This window comes from Dipodomys spectabilis, unplaced genomic scaffold (genome assembly GCF_019054845.1).
Source record: "Dipodomys spectabilis isolate Male_0828 unplaced genomic scaffold, ASM1905484v1 ptg000095l, whole genome shotgun sequence".
Taxonomy (NCBI): Eukaryota; Metazoa; Chordata; class Mammalia; order Rodentia; family Heteromyidae; genus Dipodomys; species Dipodomys spectabilis.
This window is the reverse complement of record NW_024870772.1, coordinates 293,186-311,061: the sequence shown is the minus strand read 5'-3', so window position 1 is coordinate 311,061 and position 17,876 is coordinate 293,186. Positions and strand designations below refer to the sequence as shown.

General features: G+C 36.2%; 2 protein-coding genes across 2 annotated transcripts in view; both read left to right on the top strand.

Moving 5' to 3' along the window:
* Positions 1–379, top strand: part of LOC122112596 (sciellin-like) — a 71,768-nt gene extending 71,389 nt beyond the window's left edge. The window contains exon 25 of the mRNA XM_042685455.1: positions 259–379. Within this exon, the coding sequence (XP_042541389.1) occupies positions 259–379 (121 nt within the window). The remainder of the gene's footprint in view (positions 1–258) is intronic.
* A 605-nt stretch (positions 380–984) lies between these two features.
* LOC122112810 (sciellin-like) lies at positions 985–12,139 on the top strand. Its single transcript, XM_042685759.1, has 5 exons — positions 985–1,053; positions 4,486–4,560; positions 6,469–6,577; positions 8,920–9,022; positions 11,224–12,139. The coding sequence occupies exons 1-5, from the start codon at positions 1,043–1,045 to the stop codon at positions 11,238–11,240; spliced, it is 315 nt and encodes a 104-aa protein (XP_042541693.1). The 5' UTR covers positions 985–1,042; the 3' UTR covers positions 11,241–12,139.
* Positions 12,140–17,876: the final 5,737 nt, after the last annotated feature.

Sequence of the window (17,876 nt, the reverse complement as noted above, 5' to 3'; positions counted from 1 at the left end):
TTTTGATACTCCATGCAAAGCTGTCCTTTCCTGGCAATAAGTAACATGGCACATGCCAATGTGTGATTCATACAGATAACAGTGGTTTCCATGGAGGTAATAAAATAGTCCCTGTGTTTAGTGTGCTTTTGTGCAGAAACCAGTCATAAAGAGGTTCACGGTATGTTAATAATGTAAATTGAATAGAATTTTCATAAAACAAAAAGCCTCTAAGTGGCTTTGATTGTAAGTGCTAACTATGTACATTTGCTCTCTCAGTCTAGATGGCCAAGTGAATGGCTTCACCAGTGCTCTTCTGCACAAGGAATCCACAAGCCCCCCTGTCTCTTTTTATGAAACCAAGAACACTGCCAGGTATGGCAACAAAAAGAAAAGATAGGATTATTCTTCATTTGTTAGTTTATTTGTTTTAAATCTCACATGGGAGCTGCTTCTTCCTCTGAAATGCAGCAATTTCTAATTTTACCTGGGATTAGAGGTGAACAGCCATAGACCATAGTGTTGAGTAGCAATCTACTATTGTTGGGACATCGGTGTAGGATTTTCCTTAGCACCTACAGTTTCAAAAAGCATACTTGTGACATAGCTGTTTACATCCCTTCTCAAGTTCTAAATGTTTCATTTGATCAATTGTCATGGTGGTCAGTTCAAGTCCCCTTTGTATTTGAAATTTAGGGAGATTTATGGGAGAGAAGTAAACATTAACACATGGTACACAGATTTTTGAGATAATATTTGTTCACTACAAATATTATCTGAGTGATCAGTTTTTGTAATTATACTTTGGAAATGGAATGGGAATGAGATACAAGGAAATGTTGCAGCATTGATTAGCAGCACTTTAACATTTATATTTCAACAATTAGAGTTTAGAAGGAATACAAGCTTTGCTTTTTATATTGAATTGGATAACAGCCTAGTTATTTTTTATTATCCTTATAAGGAAACTTTCAACATGAAAGAAAATGGTTTGTATTACAGCTCCAGTGCTGGAACCAGGCACCAAGGACCTAGGGACACCATTGTGTACACAAGGACATACATGGAGAATAGGTATTGGGAATGTGTTTCAATCACCTTTCCTTATTTTGTAATTATGTAATTGTCTATCTTAAAAAGAGATACCAGTTGTTTAGGGTACACTTCCTACCAAGAGAAGGCCAAAGTGATGAGTATAATGAGCTCTAGTTGTAATATCATACTTGGTATTGTTTCCAATGTTAAGTAGTTCATAATCATAGCCAGTGGCTGGGACTAAACAGTTTAAATCATACATGTATATACAACAGGGCTGCCATTTGAAAGCTCTCACGTGTATGTGTGTGTGTGTGTGTGTGTGTGTGTGTGTGTGTGTGTGTATGACTACTTGGTTATACAATTATAAGATTTTTGAAATTCTATAAATATTTTTATATTAATATGGTGCTCCCATCTGAATTTGCTGTCTGTAACTACTGTTGTTTTCTGCCAGTCTGAAGAGAAGGTGTAGCTTTGAGTAGATGTAACCTGGGCTCAAATAACAGGGACTGGATACTCATGAAAGCTGCTGTTGGAGTGATAGATGAGGAAAATGGTAAACAAGATCAATGATTCATAACCCACTTGCTTTTTTATTTTATTTTTTTGTTGCTCATAGGACTCTTTTTGCTCAAGGCTAGTGCTCTACAACTTTGAACCAGAGTGCCACTCCCAGTTTTTTTTTTTTTTTTGGATTGGTTAATTGGAGATAAGAGTCTCATGGGGGACTTTTCTGCCTTTAGTGGCTCTGAACTTCCATGCTTAGATCTTACTTACTTTTTTTTTTTTTTTCCGGTCGGTCATGGGGCTTGAACTCTGGGCTTGGGTGCTGTCCCTCAGCTCAAGGCTAGCGCCCTACCACTTGAGCCACAGCACCACTCCTGGTTTTCTGGTGGTTTATTGGAGATAAGATAAGTCTCTCGGATGTTCCTGCCCAGGCTGGCTTTGAACCATGATCCTCAGATCTCAGCCTCCTGAGTAGCTAGGATTATAGGCGTGAACCACCGGCACCCCGCTTTACTTACTTTTTAAGGTATAAAAAACAAGGCTCAGTGGTAGGGTAATGTAATGGGGGTGTGCTTTGGGAAACTATAGGTGTCAGGAGGTAAGCAATCCTCTAAGAAGGCTCTTTAAGCCCATGCATAATTTACCTTTTAGAATGCAACTTCCAAATTGCCTTTTCTCTTAATCCAATGTATTTCAGTGATTTCTGCTGTTTTCAAATTAAACTAAAAGATAAAACATTTCAGAGTAAATTTGAAGGTAGCTAGAAGCTACTAAATCTGAAAGAAATTGATAAATAGGTAAAGAGTATTAAATACTATAGTGACAACAAGACACCAAGTATTGGCATATAGAATAAAAAGGAGATAGGCTTTTATTTTATATTAATGTAATAATCTTTTTCATGCATTTTAACCCCAATGGAATATTTCATACAAATATTTTACTTTCTAAAGAAATATCTCATGGGAACTAATGGCAAACAACTATAATACTGATTTTTTAAAAAAAGGAAATGATTTTTCAGGAAGTAAGCATATTCTACTAAACATCATTTTGAATTTATTGAATAGAAAAATAATAGAATTTAACTTGGTCCATAGAAGTACATAATCTAAAAAAATCATGCTGAATTGCTTAACTAAATGACTATAGTCAATTTTTGACTACTATTAGTATTATTTTGATATTCAATGGAAGGATATTATATATATATATACATGTATATATACACATATTTTTAATATATGTAAGTATATATGTATAAGTATATGTCATATATGTATATATATATACCTAGCTATACATATATATACTATTTATATACACTATATGCAGTATATATATATATACACACACACACAATATTGTATATTGTGTGTATCATTTGTATACCTGTAGAACAGTAATCACCACATATGGTCTCTGGGTCATTCATCAACATCACTTCTTAAAAATGGAAATAATTTGAGAGCCAGGTGCTGGTGGCTTACACCTATAATCCTAGCTACTCAAGAGGCTGAGCTCTGAGGATCATGGTTCAAAGCTAGCCCAGGCAGGAATGTCTGTGAGGCTCTTATCTGCAATAAACCACCAGAAAACCGGAAGTGGTGCTGTGGCTCAAGTGGTAGAAGGGTAACCTTGAGCTGAAGAGCTGAGGGACATCACCCTGGCCCCACGACTGACAAAATAATAATAATAATAATAATAATAATAATAATAATAATAATAATAATAATAATTTGAAACTACTTGAGACTTGTTGAATCAGAAACTGCAGGTCCAAAGTCTCTGTTCTAGTAATCTGTGTTTTAATATACTTATCCTGTGTTTCTGATTCCATTCAAGTTTGGGAAAAATCATTGTAAATGGTAATGTTGTAACATATCTGGATAACATTGTTTGAGGGCAGAATGTTCTGGAGGGACTCTTTTTTTCTATATAACCTAACAAGATTAGTGATACACTTCAAACATCTCAAACTTCCCTCAGATCTACCCTGACAGGCAGTACAGGATTGCACAGTCACTAAAATCAGGGTGGGGTTAAGTCACATTAGTCATGTGGTCTTGGCAAGGTTACTCTGCAAGTTTCAGTTTCCTCATCAATGCAATAGGAGTAGTGACATATGATCACGCCTAGACATCTATAAACTCCTACATGTAAGACATGCTGTGGCATAATGTGTTTTATGAAGTACACTGTAGTTCTGGTAGCCATCTGCCTATGGGATGTACAGAGTGAATGAGGAAGCATAAGAGAGAAAGAGAAAGAGAGAGATTTCTTGTTATAAAGTATTTCAGGTGAGGTTTGTAAATTATCACTTTCTCTGTGAAACTGAACATCATTGTTCCTGTTCCCAGGTAGCAGGAGACTCAGGAAGCAATTGTGAGAAGTCAGCTGGCTAGAATTTATTGCAGATTTCACTTGTCTCCAGCAAAGAATGATGATTAATTACTGATTGGGCTGATCTACAAAATAGAAAAGAGAGGACTTTAAAAGATTATACTTCCTTTGCTTACGTTCCATATGACTCATAAATGCTTTCAACATTCAATATTTAGTATTTTTCTCTAAAAGTTTGAGTCTCTTTATATGAGAATGCTGTGCATGTGTATGTGCATGTGTATGTGTGTGTATGTGTGTCTTTCCTTTATGTTAGACTACAATATAACTTTATCAGAACAAATAATTTCATGAAAAGTGATTCTTCTTTACCTTCTTACACTTTTGCCTATATTCCTTACCTTCTCTGTTTACCTTAGTAATATGTCAGCTTGGAGGTGTGTCATGAATCAGTATTTAATATGAATTTTAAAAAGTATATCACAAAGAATAATAAATATGTCTATAGGCTTTAGGAGGGAAGTGAGAGTTTTTTTAATGTTACTTGTATATGGAAATGTACATCAATTTCTGGGAAAATAGCCTGAATCTTGTGTGTCTCTATATATTTATTTTTAGCAAATCACCAAAGGATGGATATCAGGAAAACATTTCTGGAAGATATATACAAACTGTTTATTCAACTTCAGATAGGTGAGTAAGTTTATATTTCCAATCACAAATGAATATATGCAAACACACATGGACACAAAGCATATATACAGAGTGTATTAGTTATCTGTGCATCTGTGTGACAAAATACCTAACATAAAAAAACTTAAAGAAAAATTTAACTTGGCTTCCTGTTTAGAGAGTTCAGCCCATGGTTTCCTGTCCCCATGCACTTGGACAGAATATCATGGTGGTGGTAATGTGTGATGGAGGAGAATCTTACCTCATGGCAGACAGGAAGCAGAGTGAGAGGAAAACACAGGGGGGTTGGTATAATTTTCAAAGGTGTTTCCTAGTGACCAGATTCCTCTGGCTAGGCTTTACTCCCACCACCCAGAGTTTCCATAGCCTCTCAGCTGGGGACCTAGGGTTTAAAACATGGACTCTGAGCGAACATTTCATACTCAAACTATACCATACCCTTACAGATGCATATATTTAGATATTCTCATTGTCTTATATGCTAGAGCTAGTTCTCATAATGATAGTTGGTATACACATGTATGAAAAGAACAGAACACAATTCTACATCTCAGATTTTGCTTTTGATTTCCTGGCGCTGCTTTTCTCTGATTTTGATTCTACTGCAGTAGCCCTTTCTGTACCTTACAAACTGTCTCCTAGGTGAGCTCTTTTGCTGTTGCTGATTTCAGGTGTCTGGCCGGCTATATTCTTGGGTCTTATTGCATCACTACACTGCCCCTAGCCTTCCTTCCTTGTGGTTTTCCAAAGCCGGCTCATCTTACAAGCAGTTGTGTGGTTATACTACTGGGTCATTTCTGCACCCAACTCAGCTCTCTGAGGGTGTACTGATTTAGTGCTGACAAACCAACTGACCTCACTCTAGGCTTACATTCCTGGGGATGGATCCTCTTTACTATTTAATGTTCAGTGAGGAGAGTGTGGCCTGCAGATTTCTAGTGGGGTAAATGAAACTAATCAGCATTTCAACTCAACCACCAAAAATAAGCTATACTGCAAATAGCTGTTATTCCACCAATGATGGTTCTTTATTACAAGGACTGAAAGTATTACTCACTGAGAGAAAGACCATATCTCAAAACAAAACTTCTTTTGTTCTCATTGGCAACATTGTAACAGGGTTATATCTTTCTATAGGATATAAGTTTTGTAATAATAGATATTCCTCTGTTTTTCTTTTACCATAATAGTAAGAAAGATGTTCTTGTGACTCTAAAATTTAGAGTCCAGGATACAACAGACCCACCAATTTTGAGTCTATTTTTGGCCTATTGAATGTCTTTTTTTTTGTTGTTGTTGTTGGTCATAGAGCTTGAACTCTGGACCTGGGCACTGTCCCTCAGCTCTTCAGCTCAAGGCGAGCACTCTACCACTTGAGCCACAGTGCCACTTCCAGTTTTCTGGTAGTTTATTGGAGATAAGACTCTCATGGACTTTCCTGCCCGGACTGGCTTTGAATTGTGATATTCAGATCTCAGCCTCCTGAGTAGCTAGGATTACACGCATGAGCCACTGGCGTCCAGCTTCTATTGAATGTCTGAGAATTAAAAATTTACATTATCTGCAACATAATTTTCTTATGCAATCCATAAAACGATCTATGTAAATTAATAATTAACAACCCTCATCTAGCTTCAAGGGATACGTATGTCCTAGTTCAAGCATATTTGTCTAGCTGCACTCTTGATTGCTGATAAATTAATAATTTGAGCATTTCCCTGATGTTAATTCTTTAACATCATTTTGGGGTAACGAAAGAATCAATTTTATTATTAAAATAAATTAACTCTGAGCTTTCCTGGAATTTAGTGTAATTTCCTGAAGTATCCTCAAAATTAATGTTATCATTTTTACATGACTTTATAAAGAATATATCTGCTTCATTTTCAATTGTCTACGTCTTTATAGGTCTGTCATTGAAAGGGACATGTGTACTTATTGCCGCAAACCCTTGGGTGTAGAAACTAAAATGATTTTAGATGAATTACAAATTTGCTGCCATTCCACTTGCTTTAAGGTAAGCAGGTTTTTATTTTGCTTAACTAAATGTGAAATTGCATAAGGACATGTAAAAATATCTATTGAAACATGTAGAGTGAAGTTAAATCTTTAAAACATAATCCTTATTAAAATACACTACTTAACCATCCAAAGTTAGTAATTATTATCCTGGCTTAGAATTGATTATGGATACATCTATTCACTCTTCCACTAGAAATTCACATCTGTGAGAAACATAAACACTTGTTCTTTTTAGAAAAGGTGAAATATTTTAATAAATCATGCTTTATATATGTATAGAGAGATTATGAAATTATGACTCATAGGCTTTAAAATGGGTAAAGTTCAGTCTGCTTTTGAAATTAATTAATTGTAACGAATTGTTGCTTAATCACAAATAATAAATTTTCACTAGCAGAATACTTCACTGCTTCATTTTCATCAGTCACTATTTTTCATTATCACACTAACATTGGGTGGGGTCAATATTATAGCTTTTAGTATAATTGTAGGAGTATTGAAAGGAGAAGCTGAAGACCTGAGTTCTTATTTTACCACTAACTATGGCTATGTGATGTTGGAAAATCACTTAAAGAACATTGGCCTCAGTTTCATTACCTGTAAAATGTGGTAGTTGAGGAGATACAGACTATAATCATCTGAGAAGACTAAGTTAAGGGGGTGGGGCAGAATGTTTGAGACCTTTCTGATTAAACCACAAATCCCAAAGATGATTTTCAGGTATTAGTTTTTGTGGGTGTTTTTGGTTTTGTTTTTTATATTTGTTAGTCATAGGGCTTGAACTCAGGGCCTGTGCTGTCTCTGAGCTTTTTTGCGCTAGGCTAGCACTCTACCACTTTGAGCCACAGCATCATTTAAGGTTTTCTGGTAGTTAATTGGAAATAAGAGTCTCACAGCCCTTCCTTCCTGGGCTGGCTTTGCACTGCAATCCTTAGATGTCAGCCGCCTGAGTAGCTAGGATTATAGGCATGAGCCACCAGTTTCCGTGCATTAGTATTTTTAGTATATATTTGTATATTTAGTATTTTTAGTATATATTAGCTTTCTTAGGTAGATCTAATGTGCAGACAATTTTAGAGCCATTTGTCCAAATCTGGACCCTTTCTAGTGTTGACATTCTGTGCTTGATGTAAATCATCTCACCTGAATAGAAAATTCTCTTGTTTATTGTGCTTTGTGAATAGAAATAATTTTCATCTATTATATTTGAAGTGAAGAATTTCATTTTCAATATGGCTCTGGTATGTGAAAAGCAAAATGTCCCACACTCATGAAAAAGTAATATTTTTCTAGACATGATGATGAATAGTTATGTGAAATGGTCTAAATACAAAATATTGGCCAATGATTTTTGCTTTAATGAGCCCAATTTTGAAAGCTAAGCCACTGACTACCTCTTGTTTGGAAATCAGTTGATCAGCAGTGGTCTCATCTAAACCACAGGTCAATACTTTCTCTTTTTGTAAATTACATTTTTATTATCTTTAAGTAGTTGTATAAGAAGATTATAATTTAACTTGTCTGTTTATGAGCATAATGTATCTTGATCAACATCATCACTTTAATTGTTCTCTCTCCCAACCTTACCCATCCCCTCAATTTTTCTAGCTTCACAGTATGTGTGTGTGTGTGTGTGTGTGTGTGTGTGTGTGTGTGTGTGTGTGTTGAACATTTATCTACATTGTCTCCCTCTCCTCTTCATTAGTTTACCCCCTCTCCTTAATGGAGAATCTGTGTGTACTTGCCCCTCCCCCCACCCCAACCTCACATACCAGCTTCCTGGTATTGAATTTGTCAGAGTATGAATTATCTCTAAGGGATTACACCATTTGAATTTTCTCCTGCATATCCCATATTTTGGTTAATGTGGTTGTATACAAGTTCATATAGTCCTGTATGTTTATTACTTATATATTTATGAATTAGATCTTATTTCTAGATTGATACAACTCATCATAAGAAAAATATCCCCTAAATCCTGTAAGATTAGCAGTTTGTTTTGTTTGTTGGGGCATAGCTGTCCCTTACATAAGCAAATGATAAAGGCAAGTTTGTATCCTTGAAATAACAAATTACAAGTATTATAGCTACTCCATTACTTCACTAGTAGATACTACCCACCCATTAGAGAGATGATATGAGAATTCATTTGAAAAGTATGGTATGTCAATTAGACACAGAGACTCTCGGTTTTCCCCTGGTTTGTCTTGAGACTCTGAGGTCACTAAAGAATATGGTCTAAAATGAAGGGTTTTCTATCTTGATTTCTCTGGAGCCCTAGACTTAGTTTGTAATGTTAAGTGTTATATTTATATATGCACGTGTGTTCTTCTTCAGTGTGAGATATGCAAACGCCCTTTGGAAAATCTACAAGCAGGTGACAGTATTTGGATTTATAAACAGACAATACACTGTGAACCTTGCTACTCAAAAGTTATAGGTAAGTAGTGAGCAGTCACTTTCACTAACACGGATGAACATTAAGTGTTGTTGGAAATTATGTAGTTCAATAAAGTTAAGACATTTTATGAAATTTAGTTAAGAATTCAGCAACAGATAGTTATACTTCGGTGGTATTTTTCAGTAGCTATGGTAATAATCACTTCAGCAAATATAAATATGTAATTATGGTATAAACAAACAATAATCAAAATGTTATTATAATATAAATGTTATAAACTACATAATATATCAAAATAATATAATTTTTTGTCTTCTGATATCAGACAGGACAAAGATTAACTAAGAAAAGACATTGGTTTAGAAAAATTTTCCAGCTTTTTAAGCCAGGCGTTGGTGTCTCATGCCTGTAATCCTAGCTACTCAGGAGGCTGAGATCTGAGGATCGCCAACCTGGTCAGGAAAGACCGTGAGACTCTTGTCTCCAATAAACCACTAGGAAACCAGAAGTGGTGCTGTAGCTCAAGTGGTTGAGCGCTCACCTTGAGCTGAAGAGCTGAGGGACAGTGCCCAGGCCCAGAGTTCAAGCCCCATAACTGACAAAAAAAAAAAAAAATTCCAGCTTTTTAAATGAAAATAGATCTCTGGTAAAATGATTTTTAAATTGAAGCACCTCTCTGTGAATAATTTTTTACACTTGCATTTGAATGCATTCTTTTTTTTTTTTTTTTGCAGTTATTGGGCTTGAACTCAGGGCCTGGGTGCTGTCTCTGAGCTCTTTCACTCAAGGCTAATGCTCTACCTTTTGAGCCACAGTGCCACTTCTGGTTTTCTGGTAGTTAATTGGAGATAAGGGTCTTGGACTGAGATTGGCTTTGAACTGAGATCCTCAGATCTCAGCCTCTTGAGTAGCTAGGATTACAGGTGTGAGCCACCAGCACCTGGCAGCTTTTCACTTTTTAAATGGAGATCACTATCTCCAACTATTTTCAGATCTCAGCCTCCTGAATAGCTAGGGTCATAGAAGTGAGTCACTGGCATCTGACTTCAATGTTACTTTTCAATGACACACACACACACACACTGAATTCTATATTAAATTTGGCATGTAAGATTTTTTAAGCAAGGTTAGAACAAATGTTACTGAAATTTGGACTTTATGTAAAAAAGATGAGAAGAAAATATTAAAGACATGTGTTTTTAAATAACAGCTTTTATAAATTGAACATGAAAATTAAAAGCGACTTAAAAGATGTGCAATGACTACATTAACAAAATAAAGTTCTATGATGCTTTGTCTTTTTTAAAGTGAGTTCTACATTTTACTTTTAGATTTAACCAGACTGATATTGAGGAGAAAGACAGTTGTCCTGGGTGCAAAGCCTTCTCCTGTCTCCACAGCCACGCCAGTGTCTTGGTGTGGAGGGAGGGAACTATTTGGCATTGCTACATGGGGTCTGAAGTATGGAACTTAGTGAGAAATGCGTGAACTTAATGAGCTCCTGGGAAGCTACATCTGGAAAAAAAAATTGAGAAACCCACATTCCATCAGGCTTCAGAGTCAATAATTATAAGATTAATTATATTCATACTTCGCCTCCTATATTCTGCTTTTTCCAGACAGTTCCCATATTCACTTTTCTTTTTAATTTTACAGTGTTATTACAATCTAATATTATATCATGGTTCTTCATGTGAATGACGGTTAGACCAATGACGGTTAGGCATGGCCTAGGGGCTTGGTAACCAAAAGAGTTAGCAGTTGTCCTGTTCCTTCTATACACTCCATGAAGCTTGCATTTTTTTTTCAATGCACATAAGCTGCCAGGATATGATTCTCAGTAATTTAGTACAATGTACTGCTGTCTGGTACTTCATACAGGACCAAAAGCCACAGGTGATGTATGTATGTATTCAAAAATAAAACCAGAAGTCTTACTCTCTACCACTGTGCCCAATGGTCCATTTTTTTAAATTTAATTTTATTGTCAAGGTGCTATACAGAGGGGTTACAATTACATAGGTAAGGTAGTGAGTTCATTTCTTGTTAAACATTGTTACTCCTTCCCTCATTTTCCCCCCAATTCCCCACCAGTTGTAACGTAAATTTCCAATATGCTGTCTTGTGAGTATCACTGCTGCATTGGTTCACCCTTTGCAGTGGTAGATTTAAACTTCACTTGTGAGCTTATTTTTCAGGCTAAATTTGTCCATCTAACTGATTCTGTTTTTACTTTTCAGCCAAATGGATTCAATAATGCTGGCACATGGAAATCAAGATGAAAAAAATTCATTAAGGAATGAATGATAAATTACAAGATGTATTTTACAAAGATGTGATATAGAGAAGCTTTATACTGAAAATCAACTTTGTATACAATTAGCAATTCTGCTATTATATAAATAATCTGATTATCTTCAGTAAGGTCATAGACATAGGAAGAACCATCTGGTATCTGTGTAGATTTAGTGTTAAAAATTTCACATGATTCTAGTTGTCAATGTCAAAGGCAGGGAGTGTTGTCAGCTCAAATCAAATCCATCCTGCCCTATAATTTGGTTATGATCAGGGTTTCCATTATAATTCAATATCTTACTTGTTCACAGTTAATTCCTATAAGAATTTGGATCTGTAAGAGAAATGCTGACAGAAAACTTCTCACAAAGTTTGGCAAAGAGATGGATGTCAACATTAGGAGTCATTTGGGCCTTAGAAAAATTAAACTTTCCAGATTCCTGTGATATTATTTATGACACAAAGAGATTGTAGAAAATGACTTCCAAGATACCTTTATGCTCCTTAAATTATCTGATTCTAAAAGAAGTTTGAGTTTGCTCTTTAGAAATATATTGTTATATGTATCTGTTAAGCTTACGGAAATATTTAGAACATATAAATATATAGAACATATAAACAGTTTCAACTTAGTGCCAACCTTCATTTTATTGCACACATAGTTTTTATAAACTTTTTTTAAGAAAGAAGGAGATTTATGGGTAATAGGTGAAATCATTATATGTACAATTTATGTATTATAATTTGTTAAATTTTCTTTGCATGCATTTCAAAATCCAGGTAAACAAATCATCTATGTGAAGTAATGGTTACGGATGACAAAGACATGTTACTTAGCACTTTATATGTACAAAACACTTATAAAATAAAATAGTTGCTCAGAATCTTTTTTGTGGAATGTCTATATTCATTGACATTGATTTTGTCAGTTATAGTGATCACAATTTTTTATATTCTATGATATGCTGGTTAACTTATCTTTAACTGCTTATGTTATAATTTTCATTTTTATTATATTTAATTTATTAACTTATTTATTTTTAATAGTCCTGAGGTTTGAACTCATGATTTTGTACTTGTTTGGTTTGCTTCCTTGGCTGGTGTACTTCCACTTGAACCACATTTCCAGCCTCACTTTTTATTATTCATTTTGAGGATAGAGCTTAGCATACTTTTCTACCAGGCCATCTTTGAACCATGATTCTCCAGATCTCAGCCTCCTGAGTTGCTAGGATGCTAGGATTACAGGCATTCAGGTACAGTTTTTATTATCATTAAAAATTACTTATTGTTATTATAAAGGTGATGTACAGAGGGATCACAATTATATGAGTCAGTTAATGAGTACATTTCTTTTCGTACAGTATCTCAGTCCTTCCCTCCCATCTCCACCCATGAATTGTATAATTCACTTTCTTTCTTATCTGGTGAACTCTACTGCTGCATTTTTAGTTTTTATTTTTAAAGAGATTTTTTTTTTTTTGTCTGTTATGGGACTTGAACTCTTGGCCTTGACGCTGTCCCTCAGCTCTTCAGCTCAAGGCTAGCTCAAGCCACAGCACCACTCCTGGTTTTCTGGTGGTTTATTGGAGATAAGAGTCTCACATACTTTCCTGCCCAGGCTGGCTTTGAACCGTGATTCTAAGATCTCAGCCTCTTGAGTAGCTAGGATTACAGGCGTGAGCCACTGGTGCCCGGCTAAAGAGATATTTTTAAGTGAAAGAATTGAAAAATCAACAATCACATGAGAAATTAGAATTATTATTAACATTGTGGAATTGAACCTATAAACTATTTTTTTTTTTTGGGTCCGGTCGTGGGGCCTGAACTCTGGGCCTGGGCGCTGTCCCTCAGCTCTTCAGCTCAAGGCTAACACTCTACCACTTGAGCCACAGCACCACTTCCAGCTTTTTTCTTTTTGCTTATGTGGTGCTGAGGAATCGAACCCAGGGCCTCATGCAGGCAAGGCAAGCACTCTACCACTGAGCCACCTTCCCAGCCCCCTATAAACTATTTTATGGACACATAACAACTATTTTTTGAAGGGGGACTTGCTGAGGAAGGTTTTAAGCAGCTGTGGGAAACTGACAGACCAGGGAGATCAAAAGATGATCTTACAATTTGCAAGTGTTGACAAATTCAAAGAACTATTCTGATAATTTCATGCATCTGTGTCTCATAGAATCTGGTCTACAAAGAGTTAAGCACAAAGTACTTATCAAAATACAGTGATGTATAATTGTCTTATGGAGAAAGAGCCAGAAAAAACAATTAATAATAATTTGATATTCATTAATTCATGCTTGATGAGAAGCAGTGATAATTGAGCCATATGTTTTATTGTTCTTTTATTACATGCTATCAAAGTGACTCAAAAGAAATAATTTTCTTCAAGTTAAAATGCACTGCAGAAAAGGGTCATGAAATAGCAGCCCTCCCTTTTCTATAAAGACTATTAGCATCTCAATGCTTCTGTAGTAATTAAAAATTATGTGAATGTCATTTTTTAAAGTATAAAAACCTCAAGGAAACACAGTTCTCACTCTTCTATAGTTGTTTAATGGACGTTTCCTTGTATAATGTTGCATTAAATGCAGCTGTAAAAATGGAATAAATATGGAATGAGAGAGAAAGGTTTCTGATTCAAGACCACTTCATTATGTCTGAATTGATTCCCACTATCAGAATGACAGATTCCAATAACAATTTGTTGGAAGATATCAATTCTTTTAGCCAATTAATTCTATCATGACTGGCATAGATTTCCTGGATATAATTGCCTAAATCTAAGAATATGGTATCCTGAATTAGCTTACTAATTAAAAGATATATCTACAAGAGAAATAATGGTGCCATCATGACAATACCTTTTTAGAGAGCAAAATAAATATAATAATTTCAGAAATAGAATTTGTTAAAATAGTATTTATTTATTTCTTGGTGATACTGAGGTTTGAATTCATTTGAACCGTACACCCAGCCTTTTTTGCTTTCGGGTTTTTGTTTTGTTTGTTTTGTTACATTTTGTTTTTAGATAGGGTCTTGCACTTTTGTCAAGGGCTGGCCTGGGACCACCATCCTGCCTCCACCTCCTCCTGGGTAGTTAGAATTACAGGTGTGCACTCTTACATCCAGCCATCCAGTTCACTTTATGAACAAGATCACACTAACATTATTTTTCTATCTGTCAATAAAGTAACTGGGATCATAGGCATGTACTCCCACACCTAGGTCTAGAATGCACTTTTAATATAAGGCCAAGAAGTAAGAATTTATTCAAGAAGTATCCTGTGCATCCCTAGATATTTGTTTGCAATCATTTAGCTCATTGGATATGAATGTTGAGATGGCCTGACCATCACTGCCAGTTGCTCCCTGTCTTCTTTGGCACGCTGAAAAATCATGTTTGAAAAAAAAATCCTGCTCAGCATGTTCAGAGCTCTGTGAAAACAGGTGATTGATCTGCGGCATTGGCAGCTAACAATGATAGGGTCTTTTGTTTGTGTTATTTGTACTGTAGAATTGTTGTTTGGCACAGTGAAAATTAACTTTTCAGCCTATTCTATAATAGTCAGCATTTAGAGTCACCATACATGTCCTCACTAACTTGGATACTTGGATGGGCTCATTTTCTTCTGTTTAAACCCTGAGGTTTAGAATATTGGCTCTACAATGTAGCCACCAGCTCAAACATAGTATTGAATCTATTCTTATCTGTTCATATTTTTATATGATTTTTTTTCTAGATACCTAAAGTCACACCATTTTTATTTTATTTTGTTTTTTTGTCATGGGGCTTGAACTCTGGGCCTGGGCGCTGCCCCTGAGCTCTTCTGCTCAAGGCTAGTACTCTACTACCACTTGAGCCACAGCGCCACTCCTGGTTTTTTGTAGTTAATTGGAGATAAGAATGTCACAGACTTTCCTGCCTGGGCTGGCTTTGTAGGGCGATCCTCAGATCTTAACCTTCTAATTAGTTAGGATTACAGGGATGAGCTACCAATGCCTGGCCTAAAACCACGAAACGTGTTATGTGTAAGAATTTCACTTGACGTTAACCCAGTGCAAATGTTGGTGCAAGATAAAGTCAGCCCATGCCCATAATCCTGGCATTCAGGAAGCCAAGACAGGATTGAAAGTGTGAGGTCAGCCTGGGGGTCCATAGAGAGAATTTATCTCAAAACCCCATAGGGGAAAAAAGAAGAAAAAAATTAAAAATGATGGGCAGCATTTTGACCCCACCTTTTTTTTTTTAAATTGGATCTGCCATTTGTAAAGTACTGCTTCTGAAAGATGAAAGGTGAGGTAGGTAATGAGTTTAGTTTTTTCATTATGAGAGGGAAGTAAACATCTTAGCAATACCATCCATAAAGGACCTTTTAACTCCATTGTCCTTGTGTTCTCTTTGATGTAAATATCTAATCCATACATTTAAATATCCACTTCCTAGTCACTGTATAAACAAACTCTTGGTTTATAACCAACCATCAATCATTCTATTATGAAACATTTTTGGAGGGAACTTGCTATTTTCTAAGTCCTCATGATGAACAAAACAGCTAAAGCTCTTGCCCAGTCACACAGACCTTAAATTAAGTGCAGAACATTTGGAAAACAGAACACAAACATCGTCATTCTGACATTATGAAGGTTCATACAGGAAATGAAACAGAGTTACTCTGTGTGATCTGAGTAGTTTTAAAAATAGTGTAGTATCTGGGCTGGGAAGGTGGCTCAGTGGTAAAGCACTTGCCTTGCATGCCTGAGGTCCTGGGTTCAATTCCTCAGCACCACCCACATAAGCAAAAAGAAAAAAGCCGGAAGTGGTGCTGTGGCTCAAGTGGTAGAGCACTAGCCTTGAGCTGAAGAGCAGGGACAGTGCCCAGGCCCAGAGTTCAGGCCCCACGACCGGACCCTCCCCCCACAAAAAATAGTGTAGTATGATATAGAGAAAATATTTTAAATAGTATTCGAATAAACAGAAGGTCCTAGAATGGAGAAAGACTTCTAAGAGATGCTGTATTAAAAGGGCTCTTGGTATGGTGGTTTATGCTTATAATCCCAGCTATTCTGTAGGTAGAGATTGGGAACATAGCAGTTTGAGGCTAGTCTAAAAAGACCCTATCTCAATAAATATTCTGGGCATGTAATTCTAATCCCACCGGCTTGGGAGGCATAGATAGGAGGATCACTGTCTAAGGCTGGCCATAGGCAAAATGTGTGAGACCTTATTGGAAAAAAAGAAACAAAAAAAAAGAAAAGAGGCTTGGGTGCATAGCTCAAGCGCAGAGCACTTGATTGGCAAACATGTGGATTCAAGTTCAAAGTATAGCAAGCAAATAAATAAATAAATAAATAAATAAGGGTGCAGTCTTAGATTTGGTGGAAATTAAACTAGTGTTGAGTAAACCAGAACTGCTTCTTCTAAATATAGTATAATGAGATGAGAATGAAAAAACTAGGAGGCAGAACAATCAAAAGACTATTAAGTTTCACCTATTACTTTGTAAAACAATGTTCAGATTTTATTTCTTCTGCTTTATGCTCTCTGTTGAGTCCTGCTTAGCCCTGGACCCAAGGCTGAAGTCACTCATCTGGGCAAAGTAGACCACAAGCTTATTCTTGGTGGACATGCTATTAGGTGGTCCCTTAATAGTTTTTCTTTGTGAATTTTACTTCCATTCCTAAGAGATAAAGGAAGGGTAAAGGGTCAAGGATTCTCGAGGCCTCTAATGGCCAACTGGACACATGCTTATGTGGCTAGGCCCTAAGTCCAGTGAGACTTTGATGTGATTCAACAATAGAACCACTGCCAGGAGGCTGGAGTTAGTGAAGAGAGGGTGTGAAAGAAAGAGACGAGGGCTGGGAAGGTGGCTCAGTGGTAGAGCGCTTGCCTTGCATGCATGAGGCCCTGGGTTCGATTCCTCAGCACCACATAAGCAGGAAAAAAAAAGCCGGAAGTGGCGCTGTGGCTCAAGTGGTAGAGCGCTAGCTTTGAGCTGAAGAGCTGAGGGACAGCGTCCAGGCCCAGAGTTCATGCCCCACCCCGGCCCCCCCAAAAAAGAAATAGACAAGAACTAAGCCATGGTAGTTTCATCATGGATCATCAAAAACATACATCATTGATGAAGATTATATTAAATAAAATTTGTAGGAGGCTATTGGTTTGGTCTGAATTTGTCCCAAGAAACCAAGACAAAAATGGAATTAGTCTTGCTAAAGTTTGTGGCCATAAGTGGAAACCAAGTTGTGTATTTGACCTTTAAAAAAATCAGAAAAGAGAGACAACCACCAAATCTCCCAACAAGCTGGTTTTAGAGTTATGATAAGGAGATCCTTTTTTACAAAGATATTTCAAAGAAAGTAACCTCTAGGAAGAAACTGATTTGACACAACCCATTTCACTTTCTGTTCCCTGTTTCTGCTTTCTCAGTCCTTTCTCACCATAAAACCTCCCCTTTGCTTGGCTCAGAGCAATATTGGGTCAATTTTCTAGAATAGGTGTTACCTAATACTATAAATAAGTTAAGATCTTCAGATTTATTATAATTGTATCTTCTGACAATTGACATGTAGCTTAATTCACTTAGACCTTTTG

Coding starts and splice junctions, on each gene's coding strand:
- LOC122112810 (XM_042685759.1), top strand. Junction 4,561..6,468: donor GTTTATTCAACTTCAGATAG/GTGAGTAAGTTT, acceptor ACGTCTTTATAG/GTCTGTCATTGAAAGGGACA. Junction 6,578..8,919: donor GCCATTCCACTTGCTTTAAG/GTAAGCAGGTTT, acceptor GTTCTTCTTCAG/TGTGAGATATGCAAACGCCC.